The sequence below is a fragment of the Gopherus flavomarginatus genome, unplaced genomic scaffold (assembly GCF_025201925.1).
Source record: "Gopherus flavomarginatus isolate rGopFla2 unplaced genomic scaffold, rGopFla2.mat.asm mat_scaffold_47_arrow_ctg1, whole genome shotgun sequence".
NCBI classification, from domain to species: Eukaryota; Metazoa; Chordata; order Testudines; family Testudinidae; genus Gopherus; species Gopherus flavomarginatus.
The window spans coordinates 1,711,622-1,734,725 of NW_026115098.1; the positions used below are offsets into that span (position 1 = coordinate 1,711,622).

Here is a 23,104-nt window from a genome sequence, read left to right on the forward strand (position 1 = left end):
CTCAGCCTGAGACTCTGGCTCCCAGCCCGGCGTCCGACCCCTTTACCCTCTGTCCGCACCCTCACCCCAGCAAGCAACAGCCCCACTCCTCCCAGCCCCGGTTCTTGACCGTGGCTTCCGAGGGGCCACAGCCATGGCTAAGAGGGCACAATGTGAAATGTTTGGGGACCACTGGTTTAGGGTGACGTCCTCAATCACTCTCTGCAGTCCAATAAAAGCTATTCCTCACTCACCTACCCCTCCATCAGGGACGGACTAGGTATGTTCTGCTGCCCTTCACTCATACAGGAAGGAGAATAACATTTTCATTCCACTCAATCCTAAAGTCATTTGTAACCCAAGACCATCCCAAACTGGTCATTTTGGGGAAGCGGCACCATCATGGCTGCATAGCTAGGCAGAGTAGGTGTGTCTATGCAAACACGGTCTGTTCCTGAAGTCTTTCCCCAGCTCCTCACTAGGTGAGAGAGGGGAGCTCATTCAGACCCTGCTTTCGCTTAGTATTTTAAAACTCCTTAGTGTCCCTATCTCTGCCTGGCCTTAGATTTCTCCTCCTGTCCGTTTTTTGACAGCTCAGATGAGGTGACCGATGTGGTTAAGGTGATGGACTGCTACCCCATTATGCTCTGCCTGCATGGGTTCAAATCCCATTCTCATCAGAGGCATTTATTCTTCACCCTCCTTTATAGACAAACATCTCCCCCTTTGGTACAATAACAGAATCAAACAATGTTGCTTGTGTTAACCAAAATTGGGTCAGTTAGTAAGCTTAGAGAGGACTAATAATGCCCCTCCCCCCCAGAGTTGGCAGAAAGCAGCACATTTATTAGCTGGATAGCTAAGCTCAAAGAAGGGATGGGGGAGGGTGTCACACTCATACTCACGCTCCCAGGACAGGCCTGGCAGTGGAGATGTCAGGATCCTTTAAGGTAAGTGTCCCACAGTAGCAGCGATGGACGGTGCGATGAAGATCAGTCTCCCTGCGGTGCAATAGAATGTAACACAGCGAACCACTGGCCAGATGGGCCGGGTGAAGGGCATTCACTGGAGGTACAAAGGAGAGTGGGAAAGCCACTTCACAGGCATTCAAAGCGGGAAAGGACACAAGCTGGGGAGTTTAACAGACCTTTTGAGCATACAGGTTATACAGAGCATACAGATCACTGCTGCTCCTACAACTATGATAAGTTCCCAAGCAGCATGTTTCTTACTTTGCCCATCTGTCAATTTTGATGATTATTGATGGAAATATTTTGCCATTGGGTTGTTGTTTACACAGAAATTGACATTTACCAACAAATACACAATTCTTCCAAGCCTGCCTAGTCTGCAGTTGATGGGTTAGAGGGACACATTCACTCTTCCAGGTCCCCATTCCAGGCCTGTGCTCTCCAGGTTGTCAACTTCCCGCACTGCTGGTGATCCTTCCCTCATCTCCCCCCAACCACTGCCCCACCCCAACTTCTGGGGTCCCCTCCCTACACTGTCTAAACTCCACTGCTGGCAGGATCCCTTCCTGTTCCTTTCATTTCCTGCCTCCACTCTGGGCAAAAGCTCTGCACTCTTCCATCACACCAGAAGTTGAAACCCAGGCCACCTGGGTGAAAACCAGGAATCCTGACCACTAGCCCATATGGGACTATTGTTGCATCTGACTAAGTGGGTATTCACCCACGACAGCTCATGCTCCAATACGTCTGTTAGTCTATAAGGTGCCACCGGATTCTTGGCTGCTATTATTACTACAACTCAGGCCTTGGCTACACTGGAGATTTACAGTGCAGGTGGTGGCTTTACAGCGCTGTAACTTACTCCCCGTCCACACTGGCAAGGCACATACAGCGCTGTATCTCCCTGGCTACAGTGCTGCATGTGCTCCACCTCGACCAGAGGAATAAAGAGAACAGAGCTGGTGATGCAGCGCTGGGGTGCCAGTGTAAACAGTGATTAATCTTACTACGCTGTCACTGACCTCCGGAACCTTCCCATAATGCTTTATAAGTAGAGATAACGCTCTTTGTTTGGTGTGATGCCTCTGTTGCTTTGCTGTGAGCTCAAGGCTCCCGGAGCTGCTTATCTAAAAACCACAACACAGTTACTGTTTTGCAGTGAATGAGCAGAGGCAGGGGGATCCCTTTGGAACACCCACAGCTGGTGTTTGCTTGAGGAGAGAAGCAGCCGGGTGGGCACGGGGGGGGGGGTCTGTTTTGGATCAGCGGCTTATCTGGTCTGTGAGGAAAAAAACAAAGGCGGCTATTTGCATTTAGTGAATGAGAGAGGGGTGGGGGAGGAGGCTTGAACTTGCCAGGCAGGGAGCTGACACAGTGTCAGCTCCAAAAATCCACTCGCTCTGTCTCCCCCACGCTCCGTGTCACACTCCACCCCACCCTCCTCTTTTGAAAAGCACATTGCAGCCACTTGAATGCTGGGATAGCTGCCCATAATGCACCACTCCCAACAGCGCTGCAAATGTGGCCATGACAGAGTGCTGGTAGCTGTCAGTGTGTCCACACTGCAGCGCTTTCCCTAAACAGCTGTAGGAAGACAGCTTTAACTCCCAGCGCTGGACAGCTGCAAGTGTAGCCAAACCCTCTCTAAGCCGACCCCTTATGAGAACAGCAGGGACTAGCATGACTAGATGTCCCGATTTTTGGGTCTTTTTCTTATATAGGTGCCTATTAACCCCACCCCCATCCCAATTTTTCACATTTGCTGTCGGATCACCCTAGCAGGGGTTGCACACAGGGCTGCATTAACCTTCAGGTGCTGAGGTTTCCCTCTCTCCATTCCCAGAGCCTGTGATCAGGAAACAGACATCAGGGCTCCCAGGTGCTGCACAGACCATGACTGAGATCAGACCCCATATTATGCAAGGTGCTGTACAAACCCTGGGCAACACTGAGACACCCAGGAGGTTCCCCTCAATTTCCCTGAGCCTCTGCTGCCCAACTTCTTCTGAATCCCTCTGGCTCACCCCCCCCCAAAAAAAAACCCACCTTTCCAAACAGTCCTTCTTTCCTTGCCCCCTGATTCTGGTTTCACACCCTGGGACCATCTCCTCTCTTTGTCTCTCCCCCTCCAGGTGAAGCAGAGATGGAGGCAACTTCAGCCACTGGAGTCAGCCTCAGCGAGCACTGCAGCCGGCCCCGGGGGAGGGGGGTGTTTGCAGACACAGGAAGGGAGCAGGGGGTGCTGGGAAGAAGGCGGCAGGAGAACAAAGCTCAGAGACCCAACATGGGGAAATTCCAGGGGGCGGGGCTCTGACACATCCCAGGTGCGGGCAGCTCCTGGGGGCGGGGCTCTGGCTCAGCTCGGGGGCAGGGCAGCTCCTCGGGGCGGGGCTCCAGCACAGAGCAGGGGCGGGGCAGCTCCTGGGGGCGGGGCTCTGGCACAGCCCGGGGGCGGGCAGCTCCTGGGGGCGGGGCTCTGGCACAGCCCATGGGCAGGGCAGCTCCTGGGGGCGGGGCTCTGGCACAGCCCATGGGCAGGGCAGCTCCTGGGGGCGGGGCTCTGGCACATTGTGACGCGGAGCCCGGGCTGAACAGCTGCTTCCTGGTTCTCCACGTGCTGCCAGCAGCGCTGGAGCTGCCCGAGCCGGAGCGGAGCCGCTGTTCTCAGCTGCAGCCAGGATCTGCCCCCGGCCCCGCTGGGATCCAGGTGGGGACAGAGACTGGGGCCCGGGGGTTCCCCTTGGTGTGGCTGGCGGGGGCGGGAGGGGAGAAGCCGGAGCTGCAGGCGGGGGAAGGGCGGTGGGACATTGTGACCCGGAGCCCCCGGGGAATGAGAGGCGCTGGGGGGCAGGAAAGTGACTCTGCCCCAGGGAGCCTGGGAGAAGCCTTGAAGGCGCCTCGGCCCCAGTGGAGCTGCAGGAGGATCCGCCCGCCCGCCCCGCTGGGATGGGGGGGCCGGGGCCCGGCCGTCGTGTGGGGGGGAGGGGCGGACCCCGGGCCAGGCGGGGGGGGCGGTGTATTAAATCCCTCCCCATAGCAATGTGCTACTCCCGGGCACTGCGCATGCCCAGTAACAGCCGCTGAAGCCGCTGCCCTTCCCCCTGCCCGGACCAGCCGTAACGTTCCGCCGGGCGCTGGGGGCGGGGCTGGAGCGGGGCGGGGGAGTAACAGGGAGCGTGGGAGGGGCGGGCGCAGAGCAGGAAATTGATGGGCGGGGGGGTCAGGCAGCTGGAGGCAGGGTTCGTGGGGGGCTAAAGGGCACAATCCGGGCTGGGGGGAGGAGCAGGAGTTGAGCTCAGGGGGAGGCGCTGGCAGAGCCCCCCCCTTTGGTGTGAGGGCGGAGGTGTCGAGGGGGGAGGAGAAGCCGGAGTTGCAGGGGGGGAGGTCACTGGGGTGGGGGTGTAGATCTGTCTCTGTGCAGCCAGGACATTCCCGGGGTGGGAGGGAGGTGAGTTAACTGGATCCTGTCCCTGTTTTTGCCACTTCCTCCCACACACACATTCTCTCAAGATTTCCCCTTTTCTCTCTCATTATCACACGTGGCTATAAAATCCAGGGAGATTCTCCTCCCCCCCCCAATGATCAGCTCTCTAATTGCCTCTGATTTTCCCTTTTCTCTCCATACTTCTCAAATGTCAATTTAAAATCTCTCCGATGGGGGGTGGATTTTCCCACCCATTTTATCTGCAGCGATTTGTCCTTGTTTGGGTGGGAAATTGTTGCCCTGGGTCATTCCCCAGAACATGGCTCCCACTGGAGTGGGATGGGATGAGGTTCCCGTTCTCTGCCAGGGCAGGGAAGGGAAGGGAGGAGCACATCCCCCATGGAGACTGCCCAGACCCCATTTCCCAATTCCCCTGCGGCCCCCTTCCATTGTCCAGGGAGCCTTCCAGCTCCCCCCCGCCCTTAAATCAGCTCCTCAAAGGGCTCTGAGCTGCTCACGTGAATGGTTGCCCCGTGGACCGGGGGGGGGGACCATCACATTCTGTTTATGTATTGGACAGTTCATATAAAATCCAGTCCAAACAGTCCCCCTTTTCCACTAGTTATTTAATAGCAACATCAAATCCCCTCCGATCTTGGTGGTTTTCTCTCATGTTATCAAATGTTGTTGTGACAGGGTTCTCTCTGCGGTGTCAAAGACTGATATAAAATACCCCAACATTTGCCCCACTTCTCTCTAGTTGTTTTATTTCTAATTGAATATGATGGGTTGTTTCCCAATGTGCTAAGATGCAGCCACCTCTGGGGTGGATCCATGGTGGCCATTATTTGCTAGTGACAGCCCGTGGATCTTTCTTGCCCTCCAGGCCTTCCATTCTCCTGTTAAAGAAGCACTCCCCAGGCTCCCGTCTGCCTGTGTGACTGGCCAGCAGGAGGTGGTGTTAACTTTCTAGCACTTCTCACACTCTGTGAGGTAAACACTTGCAGGGGCAGGGAAGGTGTCTGTGTGGGGAGATTGCAGCTGAAGGGGCATTGTGGTAGGGGAGGCCTCTGGGTGGCTGGGCAGGGGGTACCCTAGTCAGGTTGGTGGTTTGTGGAGGTTTGGGGTTTTCGGGGGTGGTGGTTCTGATGTGCCCATCCCTGAGGCTATGGGTCCTGGAGGTGGGTATCGCTGGGGGCCTGGTGGCTGCAGAACAGTGGGGGTGGGTGTCTCTTGGGGAGGCGGGACAGAGGGTTAGAGGGAGCCTGGTTCTGTGCCAGGGGCTCTGTCTGTGCTTCCCCCGCTGGTTCCTGGTTTTTGTTGCCATGCCCAGTGCACAGAGCTGGGGGAGGGGATCCCTGGCACTAGGTGAGGGCATGCCAGGGAAGCAGAGTGATGGGTCGCACTGTAAGCATCAGGGGGTCACACGGGGCAGAGGAGGGGGTCCCAGGCAAATGTCAGGGTAGATCGTTCTGGAGGGTGGGGAAGTTCCTAGGCAGGCAGTGAGGGACTGAGTCCCAGTGGGGGGGGGGTCCCTTGAGGGGGTGCCTGGCTGCTGGGGGCTCTTGGTGGGGGGAACCTTTGGGATTCCCAACCTGGCAATCATGGTGTGGTGGGGGTTCTCTGGCCGGTGGGGCTTTGAGGGGTATCTGGGGTCCCTGGCCAGGGACTCTGGGGGCTGCGTCCCAGGGAATATCTGATGGGATCCTGGCTGGGGGGTGTCTGGGGCCCCTGGCTGGGGGGTCTGGGCTCTGGGTACTAGGGGGTGTCTGGGGGCTGCTGCTAACCATGATCCTTCTCTCTGGTCAACTTGTACCAGAGTCCTGGCTCCTAGTCACCAGGTCACCAAGTCCATTCCCCAGTCACGTGCCCTGTCACTGTGATAACTTTCTGTCCACTTAGCAAACACTTTTAGTGTGAATTCACAGAATTTACTTTTCTCCTCTTTTGAAAACTGCAGGAACTTTCGGTTCCGTTTGGAAAATTTTTGCCCCCAGTCCTTGTCCTAGATCTGCGGGGGTGAGGGAGGTGGGAAGGGAGTCAGCACTGCCACACGATGGTCTTTTCCACAGCGTTCTGAACTCATTCTTTCTGAAATCCGGTGTCATTGAGACCGTTGTTAATCCAGAGTCACTGTATGGAAAAGACAAGGAGTGATTCCAGATGGACAGTGGGTCAAATGAGATCAGCCCATTCTCCCTGTGAGGAGGGGCTTCCCATTAGCTGCTCTCCCCAGAGAGCTAAAGGAGGGAAGCTGCTCATACACTCCGTCCCTCTCTGCTCAGGATATTGGGGTTCAGCTTCCTGGGTCAGATGCTGCAGCCTCCATTGTGATCTGGGAGACCAGGCTTGGCAGCTGCTGCTCCCCCAGTGGGGCTCTGTGCTGGGAAGTGACCTTAATTAAAGCTTCTTCTCTGCCCGGCCCAGGGGATGACTTTCTGCAGCTGGTCCTAGCCCCCTAGGGCAGTCCTGGGCCCTGTTACTACTAAATTCTGAGCCAGAGTCTCCAGGTAACTGAAAGACCTCAGGGAATGTCCTAGGGTCTGGCAAGGAAGTGACTCTGCACAAACAACACCACCTCATTTCTCCTCCCATTAGCGGTTGCCAGGAGGAAATCCAGCCATGGGAGAGCAAAGCCCCCAGGAATGGGACTGTCCCAGCCAGAGGGGCAGGAGAGAGGACAGGGGAAGGAGAGGCTGAAAGGGGCAGTGGGAGAAATGAATGTGGGGAGAGATTTCCAGCTCTCTAGTCCACCCAGACACATGTATTGCTGCATCCTGGGGCAGAACCACTTTCCAGTGAACAAAACAAGGATCAGACAGAGCAAAAGCCAGTTCCTGACTCCATATTCCCCCTGCTGGGGTGTGGCTGCCGTGGGGTCAGTGTCTGAGGGAATCCCCCACAGTGACTCCTTTGGTTCTGCTCTTTTCTAGCCTTGTGTTCAGAGAAGGGGTGAGGGGAGAGAGAAGGGAGGTTAAAAATGTGTCTGTGGACTTAGCCTGGCAGGAGGGGCCAGGTCTAAATTGTAATAAACAGATTGAGCATTTCCCAGCATGACAGAATCTAGGGTGTCTGTCTGCAGGAAAGGGCCTGGGGGAATTGTGATGTGAAATTAACTAAAACCGGTTCTGAAACGCCCACAACTGCCCTTCTCCCCCAGACAGGCTGCAGAATGTTTTGCTCCAGCTCATCCCAGCCTGGCGTGGGACAGGGAAGAGAAATGGCTGCAGTGGAGTCAGTCCAGGTAGAGATTATCGGGGGGTTGCTGGTGCGTTCCTGCTGGAGGAAAGGGAGAGCAAATACACCAGAGGTGGGAAGGTTTGCAGAGTCTGGTTTGGAGGTTGGAGCGGGGCAGGAAATTCACAGTGTGGGGAAAGGAGGAGGCCAGGGTGTGGCAGACCTGCTGGGAGTTATTTACTAAGTGGCCTAGATTCTAGGAACAGACCCAGGAGGTTTGGAGGTGGAAATGCCCTAATTTGTGAAGAGAGAAAATAACCCACCTACATGGAGCTAGTCAAACTGACCAGACTCCTAGTGCTGGAGCCTGACCTCACTAACCATCAGCTGCTGTGAGATATAAAGGGGACACCCATGAGTCAGGCTTATTGGAGCTGCCTCTCCATTCATATCCCACTCCTCACAATGAGGAGGGTGTTGGGCATCCTACCAGCGAGCTCTCCCTGGACCACTGCTAGGGGCTCAGATCCTGTATCAGTCAGTGGCTAGTAGGGGGGTGATGGATACGCTGGGAGAGATAAGGGGCTCTCTCTTCATCCCCTCACCCTGGCAATTGCTGGATACTCTGAGCCAGGTCGAGGTGGGACTCTCCTGACTATGATCCACCCAGAGCTTCCATTTGATTCACTCTTCTCTGCCACAAATAGTGGGGCTGTGAGTGGGGCAGCAAGTCCTTAGTGTTGGACTCTTACTCTTTCAGGGGCTGGTGACCTTCAAGGAGATGGCTATGTATTTCATCAGGAAGAGTGGGCTCTGCTGGACCCCACTCAGAGAGCCCTCTACTGGGATGTCATGCAGGAGAACTATGAGACTGTGACCTCGCTGGGTAAGGGTTCCTGTCCTTCTGTTCTTGGAAGGGGAAATGAAGAGTGAAGGTTCACGCCACCCCACAATGCCATCTGTACCCTGTCCTGTTTTCAGCATCACCCCAATAGGCCAGTGACACACATAATACCAGAGACCCTCCTCTGCTGCAGAACACTTTGGGAACAGAGCACAGGAGCCGTATTGCACAGTGTCAAATATCTCCTGTTTGCTCAAGTGAAACTGGGGGTTAGGTCTGGCATAACTGTCCCATACCCCTAATCATTTTTCTTGCCCTTTTCTGAACCTTTTCCAATTCCAATATATCTATTTTTGAGACGGGGTGACATGTGCATGCAGTATTCAAGATGTGGGTGTATCATGGATTTATTTGCTGTTTTTACAAATATGATCTATGAGATATTCTGTCATATCTATCACTTTCTTAATTATTTCCTACATTGTTCACTTTTTTTTCACTGCTGCTGCACATTGAGTGGATGTTTTCAGAGAACTATCCACAGTGACTCCAAGATCACTCTCTTGAGTGGAAACAACTAATTTAGACCCCATCATTTTGTATGTATAGTTGGGATTGTGTTTTCCAATGGGCTGCACTATGTGCTATCCTGTCATCTAGTACTGCTGAAGATCCATTGGATTCAGTAATATCCCTGCCCTTCCTGTTCCCTTTCTCCACCGAACCCCGCCAGCCCATGCTTCCTGTTCCCAGCTTCCCCAGGATTCTCGCACTGTCTCTGAACCTCTCTGTCAGCAAGAAGCAGTGCCAGGGACACTTGCCCTCTGTCTGGAGTCTTCGATTTCTGGGACATGGATTTACTTTCTCTGTGTTGTAAGAGGCTCTGTCATAATGAGTGTCTGTGATGTTACCCAGAGTACAATCTGGACTGTTAAATAGCTGTACCTCAGTCTCCAGCATGGGGTGCCTTTTCCACTGTTTTCCTGCGAGAACAGCCCCTTGGCCAAGTAACACACAGTCTCCAGCATGTAACTCACTCCCAGCTACACAGTATTGAGTGCTGCTAGACAGCCACTCATGAATTACACCTCAGAGAAAACCAGCAAATTCTCAAGTGCCCAACTTTCCCCCAGAAATGTGCATCTTGCACTGTCCAGCACGCTACTGAACGACCCAAGCTCATATGAAGTCTGTCATTTCATCAGCGGAAAATGACATGCACCAGCTTGTTATCCCAAACAGAGTTTCCAACACACTTCAATCCACACATACTGGTAGATGAACAAATAAACCAAGATTGTTAACTACCAAAAACTAAAACTAGGCCCAGTCCATGAAAGGGGCACTCCCAGGAGAGGACTGTATAAAGGCTGGAACATGAAACACCTTTGTACACCTGAGACAGCTGCCTTGGGGACAATGACAGGGAGAATCCCCCAAAGTGACTCCTTTGTTTCTGCTCTTCTCTGGCCTCCGATTGTTCCTTCCAACGTGGAGTACTTTGCACTTGTCTCTACTGAATTTGATCCTATTTACTTCAGATCATTTCTCCCGTTTGTCCAGATCATTTTGAATTTTAATCCAATCCTCCAAAGCACTTACAACCCCACCCAGCTTGGTGTTGTCCGCAAACTTGATACGTGTAAGAGAGAGACTGTTACTGGGAGGGTTTCCCCATGTGTCAGAGGGTTACACCCTGGTGGGAGGGGGCTAGGCCTGTACTGGAATAAGGTCACTCTGTGCTTCACAGTGTGCTAGAACCTAGAATGTGCATTAGCAGGGGAAAAGCTGGGGGGAATCGGCTTGTGGAATGGACAAAAGCCTAGTCTGAATTCTCACACCTTGCCCTTTTCACCCCGGCAGGCCAGAGAATAACATCCATGTTTCGCTGCAGATCATCTCGTCCTCCCAGGGGCAAGGAAATGGCTGCAATGGAGCTGGCTCAGGTAAGAGATTATCAGGGTGGCGGGCTCTGCTTGGAGGTTGAGGAGCAGTAAATGCATAAGAGGGTGGGAATTGCTAGAGGTGGTGGGAAGCAGGAAATATCTCGGGTGGAGAAAGGGAGGGGACAGCATGTGACAAACCTGCTGAGACTTGTGTAGTGTAGGGCGTGATGGGTTGTCACCCCCAGGAGGCAGTTTGTGGAGCTTCTGGGAACTGCTGTGTCCTCTAACCCTCACGCTGGGCTGGCCCTTCTCACACTGCTTGCTGGAGATTTCGCCAGCCTCTCCAGGGCCCTGTATCACCCAACACAACAGCAGGTGGCGCCATGCAGCCAACTAAGCTACCTGAGTGCGTTACCTAAGCCACTCAAGGACAGATAGAAGACAAGAGCCCAATTTCCCACTCCCCAACCTTGCACACTTGCTGTAGTATAAATCCAGAATGATACCATCTTATAGTGCACAGGGATCTCTATAATACAAGCTCATTAATGTAGTTCCCCTTCCCCTCGATATGGGACAGATGTGCACAACAAGCTGAGATTTTCCCCAGACACTTCACTCAAAATACGCTGGTTAAGATAAAGCATCAAACAAGTTTATTAACTGCAGAAAGATAGATTAAGTGATTATAAACTGGATTTATAGATTAAGGGTATAAACTGGATATTAGGAAGTTTAGACTTGAAATTAGACGAAGGTTTTCTGACCATTAGGGGAGTGAAGTTCTGGAATAGCCCTTCCGAGGGAAGTAGTAGGGGCAAAAGACTTTGCTGGCTTTAAGACAAAGCCTTGATAAGTATATGGAGGGGATGTTATGATAGGATCGTTAATTTGGGCAATTGATCTTGAATTACCACCAGACAGGTCTGCTCAATGGTCTGCGGGGAGATGTTGCATGCGATGGGTACTGAGTTGCTGCGGAGAACTCCTTCTTGGGATGCTGGCTGGTGACTCTTGCCCACATGCTCAGGGTTTAGCTGATTGCCATATTTGGGGTCGGGAGGAATTTTCCTCCAGGGCGGATTGGCAGGTGCCCTGGAGGTTTTTCGCCTTCCCCTGCAGCGTGGGGCACGGGTCGCTTGCTGGTGGTGTCTCTGCAGCTTGAGGTCTTCAAACCATTTTTGAGGATTTCAATAACTCGGTCCTGGGATAGGGGTTGTATAAAATTGGATGGGTGGGGTTCTGTGGCCTGCCTTGTGCAGGAGGTCAGACTAGATGATCAGATTGGTCTCTTCTGACCTATGAGTCTATGAGTCTAAATAACCAAAACTCAGACTAAGCCTAACATACTAGATGGATAGAATTTGAATTAGCAATTTCTCACCCTGACTGATGGTACAAGCAGTCCCCCAAGTTTCCATACACAAGCTAGAAATCTCTTGATCCTGGGAGCAGCACTTCCCCCACATCCGTTTTTGTTTCTCAGGTGTTTCCAGAAGTTCTCTTGTGTGGAGAATGAGGCCAAGAGATGATGTCACACCCACCTTATGTAGCTTTTCCATATGGTGGGAACCTTTTGTTCCAAACTCAGTTCCTAGTCCAGTTTGTGGAAAAATACAGGTACTAAAATGGAGTTTAGTGTCATGTGGTCTGGTCACAGGCCCTGCTGAGTCATAGTAGCCATGACTCATAGGCTGGCTGAAACATTCACAGGAAGGCTAAGCTCTTCCACAGTCCATTGTCTTTGTTGAGCCATCAGCACTGTCTGGCTTCTTCATTGTTGTACCTGAAAGGCTCATTGTGGGTGTTACCCAGAGTAAGCACATTTGAAATACAGATCCAGAGTCAATATCCATAACTTCAGATACGAACATGATATGTGCACACAAATAGGATAATCATATTCAGCAAATCAGAACTTTTCCAGTGACACCACACATGATGCATCTTCTACAAAATAGATCATAATTATGTCCTAATCATATTATAATCATACCACTATGATGAATATGGGGGTGTAGTGTCAGATAGGTCCTAATTTCAAGGCACAGGAGTTGGGAATGGAACTTCCCCTCTTTGTGGAACAGGAAATAACCCTCCAGCCAGGGCTGGGACAACTTCCCAGACTCTCAGCGATGGAGCCTGAATCTACTGACATTTCATTAATTACCACCAACCCCAATCTTTGTGGCAACTGTAAACTTTATCAGTGATGATTTTGTACTCTCTTCTAAGTCATGGATAAGAATGTTAAATAGCACAGGGCCAAGAACCAATCCCTGCAGGAACCTGCTAGAAAGAAATCCACTCGATCATGGTTCCCCATTTACTATCAGAGTTTTTAATCTATTTAATGTATGCCGTGTTTATTTTGTATCATTCTAGTCTTTTTTAGTAAAATATTGTGCTAATCAAGTCATGTCCCTTACGGAAGTTTAGGTATATTACATCAATATTATTAGCTGCAACCAAACTTTTGATCTCATCCAATAAGGATATCCCGTTAGTTTGATAGGCTCTATTTTCTCTAAACCTTTGTTAATGGGCACTACAATTCTGACCTTCTAACTTCTATTCTTTATGATTGACTTCCCCTTTCTTCCATATATTTTATTTGGAGAGTGCTTGGATTCCTACCAGGGAGCCACTATCAGGGTCCAGAGACAGCCCCATCTCCTATATTAAGCTCTGGCTAGTAGCTATGTGATAAATGTGAAGACCCTGCTTCTGTCTGTCAGATGGGAGACACAAAGGTTCTCTCTTTCTACCCTCTGATGCCTCCTGGCTGCTGTAAGCAAGGTGGGGTGGGACTCTGTTAACATGTGCCTCCCGGAGCTTCCATTTCCCTGGTGCTGCTGTTCCGTGAATAGTGGGGTTGTGAGGGTTGTGAGTGGGTCAGCAGGTACTGAGTATTGGACTCCTGCTCTTTCAGGGGCCGGTGACCTTCGAGGAGGTGGCTGTGTATTTCTCCAGGGAAGAGGGGACTCTGCTGGACCCCACTCAGGGAGCCCTCTACAGAGATGTCATGCAGGGGAACTATGAGACGATGGTCTTGCTGGGTAAGGATTCCTGTCCCTTCTGTTCTTGGAAGGGGAAATGAAGAGTGAAGGTTCATGCCACCCCCACAATGCCATCTGTACCCTGTCCTGTTTCAGCTTCACCCCAATAGGCCAGTAACATACATACTACTAGAGACCCTCCTCTGCTGCAGAACACTTTGGGAACAGAGCACAGGAGCAGCATCACACAATGTCAAATATCTCTTTACTCAAGTAAAACTGGGGTTAGGTCCAGCATAATGAACAGAAGCTTCCTACCCCCAGCCTTCTCTCAAACCCTGAGCCTTCTCTACCCAAACCAGAATGTGCTTGGGGTGTAACAAGCAGGCGGCTGGAGTCAGAGCTGCCAGTCCAGGGTTACTTATCATACAGACACTCAGTGCGTCCTTGAACGCTGGCTGGGAGTATCCAGACAGGGGAGCTCAGCAGCAGAACACTGAATCTCACCCAGGATTACAGATGACACAACTCCTCGCCGATCTGGATTGCACCCCAGCATGTGAAAATGGCCTTAGGTTGGTAGTGACATTTCTTGAGACATGGAGAGTCTTGCTCCCATATCACCAGGTGTAATAAAAATAACAGGAAAGGCCAAATATGGAAAACTGATTCTTCAGCTTGCTTTGACCTGCATCATATTTTGCAATATATTCCAAATAAGGAAATTAACGTGCAACGTATGTGTCATTGTTTGTGGTTTTAAACTGTAAAAGGCTTGTGTGATTTTTAGCTCAGGAACAGTATTCCAATAGCTGTCGCCCCCTGCGTGCTTGTAACCAAGAAAAGAGCCTCAGGCTGAGCTGATTCAAATATTAATCCTGTGGTCGTTTTCCACAACAGCCTCAATAGGTCCCTGTGATGGAATGTAAGGCTACATCTAGACTACCCACCGTATCGGCGGGTTAAAATCGATTGCTCGGGGATCGATATATGGCGTCTCATCTAGACGCCATATATCGATCCCCGAGCGCGCTTATATCGATTCCGGAACAACACCAACCCCAACGGAGTTGCTGATTTGACAGGGGGAGCCGCGGACATCGATCCCGCGCGGTGAGGATGGGTGAGTAATCCGATCTTAGATATTCGACTTCAGTTACGTTATTCACGTAGCTGAATTTGCGTATCTAAGATCGATTTCCCCCCGTAGTGTTAGACCAGCCCTTAATGTCTTCACACCTTCCCCTGCAGGAGAATGGCTGTTTGACCAGCTGGTTTGCCTTGCTGTCTCTGAGGAAACTGGTCTGTGGGTGTTCCCCAGAACTGTAACTTTTTCAGTAATATCATACTGTAAAATCTCACAATTTTACATACAGTGTTACTACACATTTTAACAGGAGGATAATATTCAGTAGGTTATGTGTTTTCTAATGATACCTCACAAGCCATACTGGGGTACAAAATTGATCATAATTTTCTAGAAGAGTGAACACAGGGGTACAGATTGACACAGTGTCTGTGTGTGTGTTCCCAGCAGATATGTGGGTATTTCAATCCCTCATAAGCACAATGTTTGGCATCTTCAAGGACCTGGGGAACTGGTCCTGGGAATTCACTAGTTTAGCAAGTGTGAGACTGCATGAAATTGTGAGACACTTTGGTATTAATAATAAAATAATATAATCTGATAAAATTGCAATGAATCATGCTAGGTATGCCATGTAAAGTGTCAGTGAAAATGTTATGATTTGCCAAGTATGATCATTTTGTTTCTATGTTTCTATCACCTTTGTATTGTGAGTTACAGATATGTAAGGTATATCTGTATTTCCAGACTTGTGCAGTTTTCTGGGTGACACCCCCAGACATATTGGCATCAACATTGCCTAGCATGTTTGATGGCCCATTGAGGGTCATCAGCTGTACAATGAACCTATGGACCAAGGGGACACACCTATTGAGTCAGCAAGACATGCCGGGGTTTGCCTGTGTAATGAAACCTCCAAAGCTTTTCCATGCCATGTGCTGTGAAGCTTGTGTTTGGGACACAGGAAGTACAAGCCACATGGCAAAAGGAATATAAAGCGCAGCTGCATCATCTCCATCTTGTCTTCAATCCCCCTTCCTACCTCTGGAGCAACTTCTCTACAAACTGAACCCTGGAACAAAGGACTGAATGACCCATCCAAGCTGTGGATGCGTTCCAGACAGACTTTCAAGCCAGCAACTCACCAATACTGCTAAGAACCTGATATATCCATTTTGGAATGTATCTGACTGCTTTTCCATTTAAATTCTTTCTGTCTTTCTTTCTTTTAAACCTTTAGTTTAGATGCTAAAGAATTGTCTGGAAGGATGGAATTTAACTTCATTCTTTCATTTGTTCTTTCTTCTAAACATTTAGTTTAATTGCTAAAGGATTGGCTGGCAGCATGGTATTTTGGATGAGATCCAAACCTGGGTAATGTGGCTAACCTTCTACCCACCCACTTCCTGGATCCAATTAGGATCACTCTCCTGCTGCGCTCTGGCCATGCTGTATCACAGTGAGCAGAGTTTTTAAATAACCTCTCACTGTACGGGACCTAGTTGCTGATTAGGAGTCAGAGAACTGTCATGCAATAAAGGGGGCCGTGTGATTTCTTTTTTCAGAGTCTCGTTAACCAGTGTGTGGGATCAGAAGCACAGTTTGTGACTGGTCAGTGAGTTTAACTTCAGTGTTAACCACCAGTATGGGGAGCATCTGCTCTCCCTTTTTCAGCCTGCTCTGACCTTGGCATTTTCAGTGAGGACTGCCCCAGGCACACTAGGTCACACTAAGCACTGAAGATAAATTAACAGAATGTTTTTGATGATCAAGTTGTATGAAATCAACTGAACTCCTTTGTTTTCTTTCATCTGAGCGGAGTTTCTGGTTTTCCAACGTGATATGATCTCCCAGCTGGAACAAGGGGAAGAGCCATGGGTCCCAGAGCTCCAGGGTTCAGAGGAAAGAGAGATCCTGAGATCTCCCCGCACAGATGAGGAAACATTAAACCAACTTCAGAATCTGTAAGTGCCTGAAGGAAACATCTAGGATGCCCTACAAAGCTCTTGGGAAGTCTCTCAGTTCATTATTGTCCATAGCAGGGGTCGCATCCGCAGGGTAAATATAGCTCAAGGCTTCCTATAGATGCTAGCAGACACCGGGCAGTAGCTTTCTCCCTTCCCCCTGTGAAGTTGGATGGGATGTGAAGGCTGAATTGATCCCCTCCTCTCTCCTGTTGGGGGGAGCTGAGTTCCTGATTTTTATTTGTCCTCTCTCCAGCACTTGTTTTGGTTTGGCCTTCCCCTTTCCATCTCTGTTTGAGGTTTCTGTCTCTATCACAGCAGGTGATGCAATGACGTGTGAGGTTCAGCACAGACCAGAAAAAGAGCAGGGAAACCAGCCAGGGGAGAAAATGGATAAATTTATTTCCTGTCAGGGAACTCAGAAGGGCCTTAAGGAAACCAGAATACAGCAGGAAATCTGCAGGGAAAAGCAAAAAAAATACATGTGCTGAGTGTGGGAAAAACTTCACTTACAGATCAGGCCTTTCTCAACATCAGAGAATCCACACAGGGGAGAGGCCCTGTGAATGCAATGAGTGCGGGAAAACTTTCAGTCGCAGCTCGCACCTTATTGGGTATCAGAGAATCCACACAGGGAAGAGATCCTATCATAGAATCCTAGATTATAAGGGTTGGAAAGGACCTCAAGAGATCATCTAGTCCAACCCCCTGCTCAAAGCAGGACCAATTCCCCAATGGTTCCCTCAAGGATTGAACTTACAACCCTGGGTTTAGTAGGCCAATGCTCAAACCACTGAGCTATCCTCTCCCTCCTGAATGCACTGAGTGCGGGAAAACTTTCAGTCGCAGCTCACACCTTATTCGGCATCAGAGAATCCACACACAGGAGGGGTCCTATGAATGCAGTGAGTGCGGGAAAACCTTCAATCGCAGCTCTCACCTTATTCAGCATCAGAGAATCCACACGAGCAAGAAGCCCCGCGAATGCCGTCAGCAGGCCTGCACAACTCGTAAAGTGGTGATGTAGAGAAATCTCTGTATTAACTATCTCTATAAATCTTTATAACGTTGCATTGTGTTATTTTGTATTAAGTATCTTTATCTTTATGACATTGCATCCGGCATGATGTTATTTTGTAATTCATATGACTTGGCATTGTGCCTCTCTATTTTCATACAACTTTGTATTAGATCCCTATATAGAGAATTGGTAGAAAACTTTGTATCAAATGTTATAGCCCCTAAGGATAGTATAGTTAAAGTAAAAGAAAACATGTGCCTTTTTGCTAGAAGTAGAATAAGATCTTCCCCCGCACTCTGTAATCAATTGCTCTATTGACTGAATGAGGTGTGAATGAGTGAGGCTTGGAAGACACCCACCTCCAGACAGCTACAACAGTTGAAGAGGGAATGGGAGCCAGAGCAAAGGACAATACAACTTGTCAAGTGGGCCCAATAAAGAAGAGCAGACATATTGATGGCCTCAGGGATTAGAAGCAAGCACCTTCTTTAGAAAACACCCTCTTTGAGCAGCATTGGGACAACACCCAGAGAAAAGCAGCACAAAGACCAACGGGCGCAGACCCAGATTTTGAATCTGGTCTAGATTTGCATAAGAGGGAAGCTGCTATAAATGCGAGGTGTCTTGCAGAAGGACCCCGGATCTCGTCTTGTCACCATCGGACCATCGATTTGGATCGGTAGAAGTCCGGCTCCACCCCTCCCCCATCTAACTCACCTGGCCAGTGCAGTTAAGGGGAGCAACTAGTTGGTAACAACAGCAAGACGGAGTGTGTTTATGTCTGTGTGTGTGCGTGAATGCATGACTGTGATATATATCTCATGTGCATATCATAGAGTATTAATTGATACCTGTATTACTAATAAATGTGGCATTTTGCCTTAATCCCCCTGAAAAGTTCCTGTACAGTACTTTGAGTAAAACAGCGAGGGCCACAATACTCCAAAGAAAACAGCTGAGGACCGAAACCCCCCGGCCCTGCGGAAACACCCCCCACTCAGGACCTCCCAGCCTGGCGGAAACACCCCGCCCAGCCCTGCAGAAACAAACCCTCCTTCCCCAGCGCCGCCCCACCAAAACAGCTGTGGGTCAAAAAGGAAGGTTGGTGGTGGGGAGGTGTTACTTGATGTTAAATCAACCAGGGACTCCCAGCCAAAGAGGTGGCTGGGAGCCCTCAGGGTCAAATTAAAGGGCCTGGGGCTCTGACGACTGGGGGAACCCGGAGCTTTTCAGGGCTGGGGCAGGGATTTAAAGGTCCCAGAGCTCCTGCTGCTGAGGGGAGCCTGAGCCCTTGAAATCCCAGCCTCACTCCATCCCCTGGAGCTGCCGCCAGGATTCAAAGGGCTCTGTGCTGCCTGCAGCCACAGGGATCCCTGAGCCCTTTAAACCTCAGCTGCGGCCGGGAATCTCTGCGAGCAGCCCAGAGCCCTTTGAATCCCGGCCGTGGCTGGCAGGCTGGCTTTAGGAAGTGCGGGGCCCCACAGGGATGACTGGGGAAAAAAAAGCCTTTCAGTTCTTAACAACCGGTTCCCTATAAAAAGTTCTGCCACAGTATGTATTTTTTGTACCAGTAGGGTTACCATGCGTCCGTATTTTCCTCCCAGATGGCGATTTAACAACCAAAAAGCCTGACATGTCCGGGAAAGTACAGATGTATGTTAACCCTACCTAAAAGTTCTTTTTTAAAAAGATGGGTCTGAACTAGAAATGAGCTCTGCCACTCCCTTAGGGTGTGCTAGGGTGCACATGTGTGGGTCCCAGCTGCTCCCTGCCCATCTCATTGAAGCAAGTGTGCAGGGTTACTTCCCTCGGAACTGCAGGGCACCAGTGAACATGGGGCTGGCTGGAGGTGGGGGAGGGGGAGGATGCGAGAGGTAGGGTCTGGCTGCAGGCTGGGCAAGGGGTGTGGGGCAGGCTGGAGACAAGAGGTGTGGGGTGGGCTGGCTGGCTTCAGGCAGGGCCACAGGGAGGGTGCTGCATGGGTTGGCAGGGCTGGAGACAAAGGAGTGCGGGACTGGCTGGCTTCAGGCAGCGGGGTGTGGCAGGGGTTGGCTGGAGACGGGTTGGTGCAGGGCTGAAGGCAAGGCAGGGGGTACGGGGTTGGCTGGAGACAGGGCAGGGGGTGCAGGGCTGGTGCGGGCAGAGCAGGCAGTGTGGCAGGGGCTGGCTGGAGACAGGGAAGGGGGTGCAGGGCTGGCTGGAGACAGGGGTTGGTGCAGGGCTGAAGGCAAGGCAGGGGGTGTGGGGCTGGCTGGAGATGGGCAGGCTGCAGGCAGGAACTGGTGCAAGCAGGGCAGGAGGTGCGGGGCTGGTGCGGGCAGGGGGTGCAGCAGGGGCTGGCTGGGGATGGGCTGGCTGCAGGCAGGGCAGGGGGTGCACGTACAGGGGGTACAGCCCATCCTCTGTGGTGAGTGCCTCCTTCTCCTCCTCCTCCTCCCCCCTCTCCCTCTAGGGTAGCAGCAGCAGCCTGGGGCTTGGGGGCTATTTCAAGGGCCCGAGGCGCCCCTGCTTCCACTGCCCCAGCTCTGTAAATAGCCGCGGGAACCCTGGGGAAGTGGCGGGGCTCCAGCGGCTATTTAAAGGGCCAGGGAGGTAGAAGCAATGGGAGTCCTGGACTTTTTAAATAGCCCCCAGAGCCCCGCAGCCATACCCCAGGGCTCCAGAAGCAGGGCTCTAGTGGCAATTTAAAGGGCCTCGGCTTCCAGCTCCTGCTGGGAGCCCCAGGCCTTTTAAATTGCCCCCTGGGGAAACTGGGCCACCCTGGTACAGCGCACTGGCTTTTGCTGGTACTGGGGCTTGGGTGCGGGGTCCTCTTAGGAGCGAGGCCGATTCAAGGGAATTGGTTAAATTGGCCTAAAGCCGGCCCTGGTGGCTGGGATTTAAAGAGCTCTGAGCTCCCCGCCCGCCTGCCCAGAGCCCTATAAATCCTGGCCGCGGCTGAGATTTAAAGAGCTCTGGGCTCCCTGCGGCTGCGGGCAGCTCAGAACCTTTTGAATCCCGGCCACGGCTGAACTTTAAAGGGGTTTGGATTCCCCGCGGCTACGGGCAGCCCAGAGCCCTTTGATTCCCGGCTGCGGGACGCACAGTGAGACTTCACGGGCCGCACGTTGCCCGTGGGCCGTATGTTGTGCAGGCCTGGCATGGAGGGGCAAAATAGGTAAGAAATTTCCGTGGCCTGTCACTAGCAAATAGTAGCCACCATGGATCCTGCCAGAGGTGGCTACATCTTAGCACTGTGGGAAGCAACCCTTCACAGAGACCATTTGTCTTGTGGTTTGGGATACTTCTCAAGACATGCTGCACTCAGAGTGACCCCCTCATCCTGTGCCAGCTGGAGAAAAGAAAAGGAGCCAGCCAACTCTCCCACTACCAGCTGCGAACCACTGATACCCAAACAGGGGGAGGCCTCTGACTTTGATGTGTATTAAATATCAGGCTGGTCTCTTTCTTTGGCAAATATCTAACAGAGCTAAAAGAGGAAACAAATGATCCTCAAAGGAGAGGGGAAAGACAATCACTGGGAAATATAATCCCCTGCAACATCCAGAATGGAGAGCGACTCAGGGCAACAGGTTCCCCCGAAGGAAGAAGTTTTTGGGATTTAGAAACATAAGGAACAGCACAAAACTTGAGAGGATTGTTAATTGACATTTGATAATGACACAGAGGGAAAACCTGAGCTTTCAGATCAGTGTTCAGAAATGAAAGACAAAGGGTGGAAATCAGAGATTTTGGATCCATTTTGCAAATTATAGAGAGGAAAGTGGAAAATCAGAGGGATTTTATATCAGTTGTTGATAGGAGGTAAAATCTGAGTGTTTCACATGAATACTTGATAAATGAATAAAGAGGAAATGGGCAACATTTGCAAACATTTTGTGTTCAATAATCTGAGAAAAGGTGTAAATCTGAGATTTTCTTATTATTTTATAATTAGAGACAGGAAAATCTCAGGGCATATTCAATTAGAAATAGACAACTAGAGAGAAGTGGGGCAAATGTTTAGGTTATTTTATTTGAATCTTTGAGATTTGCAAAGAAATTGTGTCACAAACTGCATATTTGATAACATGAGAGGAAAACACCAAGATCTGAGGGGAGAGAGTCACTTTCCTGTCAGGGCCCAGTGCTCCCTCCCCCTCCCCCTCCGGGGTCTCTCACTCACTGGGGGCTCCAGGCGGGGCTGGTGCGGTCAGAGCCTGGGGCTGCCTAGGGGGCAGGTCCCAGCTGGAGAAAGCCCCTCCCCCCCGGCCAAGATAAGAACGTGCTACTGGTAGCAGCCTGGGGCTGGACCCTCTCTATGGGGGACACTTGCTCCCCCCTCCCCTTCCTGGCCCTTCCCACGCCCTGTTGCCAGCAGAGAGTGGCCCCCCCAGCCCAGCCCAGAGGTGTCCCTGTCTCAGGCCCCCCCCCAGCCTCTGCCCAGTTCAGAAATCACTCGGGGTACCATTTCCCACCTACACAAGGACAAATCACTGCAGGTGAAAATGGGGGGAAACACCCCAAACCTGAGATCTGAACTGGCCATTGGCAAAGGGGAGAGAAAATGGGGCACAATGGGGGGAGGGGAACAGGGAACTTCTCAGGGGTTTGAGGGAAGGGGGTGTCAGCCTGGATGTTGCTTGTTGCTCTCTAGGGAGAAAGGGGGCAGGACAGGAGAGGAGGGGGGTCTCCACGGAGGGGGCAGTGGTAATTCCGAGGGGATCTCAGCCCTCCCTTTTTCTCCCCGCTCCTCAGGGGTCACCTGCTCTTCTCCCCTCGCCCCCCGGCCATGTCCCGGCTGCACAGACATTTTCCATCCATCCCTTTCCCAGGTCTCCCCCCTCCGCAGCCCCCGCCCGACCCCACGCAGGGGCTGCTAGGTGTAATGCATGTTCAGTAGGGATTTCTCCCCTACTAATGCTGGGGTGTCCTTCTCCTATAGGTTAGTCTACTAATGATCTCATCTTGGTGCCATGTGTGTCAGTTCATTGCCATGGCACTCGTGTGCTTAGACATCTGAGGATGCTCTATAGAAAAGCTCCTTGAGTGGGGTGATCCACAGGGAGTAGCTCAAAGCTCCAAAGTGCCTGGCCGGGGCAGGACATTGGCACAGCAAGGGCGGGGTGTGGCAGTGACATCACAAAGGCCTTTTGCAGGACCTCACACTATTGGTCAAAGACTATTGGTGAGCAGGTGGTGACCTCACAGAGAGATCCTGACATCAGTCAGGGGCCAGGGGCTAGGGAAACCTCAGAGACCCCTGTGGCTTTGCTTCAGCAAGTCTCCTTCTCCAGGTCTCTGTCTGAGGACTGAGAGAGTATTCGGGTTCACGGACGTGAGCGCCAGGAGAAACCTCTTTCCAGTTTTCTCCTTCCCTTGTAGTGATTTTACTAGAAAACAGCCGTCCCTCTTTAGAAGGTAAGAGCCTCCTGGAGGTGTGAAACCTGTTCAGTCTGATCCATCTGGTGAGAGTTGAATTCTAGGCATGGAAAACATGAGTTTAAGGAGGCAGAATTTTATTCCGCACCTGGGATTTTGTCCCTTAGAATCATGGGGACATTAGGGTTTGTCCTTTGTGTTTCACCTTTTCCTCCATCCACCTGTCCCTCCCTCCTTTCTCTTCATCTCTTCTTTTGTCCTTTCTCCTGTTCCCCTCCCAACACCAGGACGAGTGTGTGCGTGTGTGTTGCGGGGGAGTGCTCTGCAGCTCTCACTGTGGGAGTTCCACCCAAAAATGTGAGGCTGAAATAGTGCTCAGGCAGTCAGGGCT

At 51.3% G+C, this 23,104-nt stretch overlaps 1 protein-coding gene across 1 annotated transcript in view; it reads left to right on the top strand.

Moving 5' to 3' along the window:
* Positions 1-3,543: 3,543 nt before the first annotated feature.
* The window catches only part of LOC127042515 (zinc finger protein 558-like), a 108,270-nt gene continuing 88,709 nt past the window's right edge, over positions 3,544-23,104 (top strand). The window contains exons 1-2 of the mRNA XM_050935908.1: positions 3,544-3,657; positions 7,535-7,618. Of these exons, the coding sequence (XP_050791865.1) occupies positions 7,547-7,618 (72 nt within the window). The 5' untranslated portion in view covers positions 3,544-3,657; positions 7,535-7,546. The remainder of the gene's footprint in view (positions 3,658-7,534; positions 7,619-23,104) is intronic.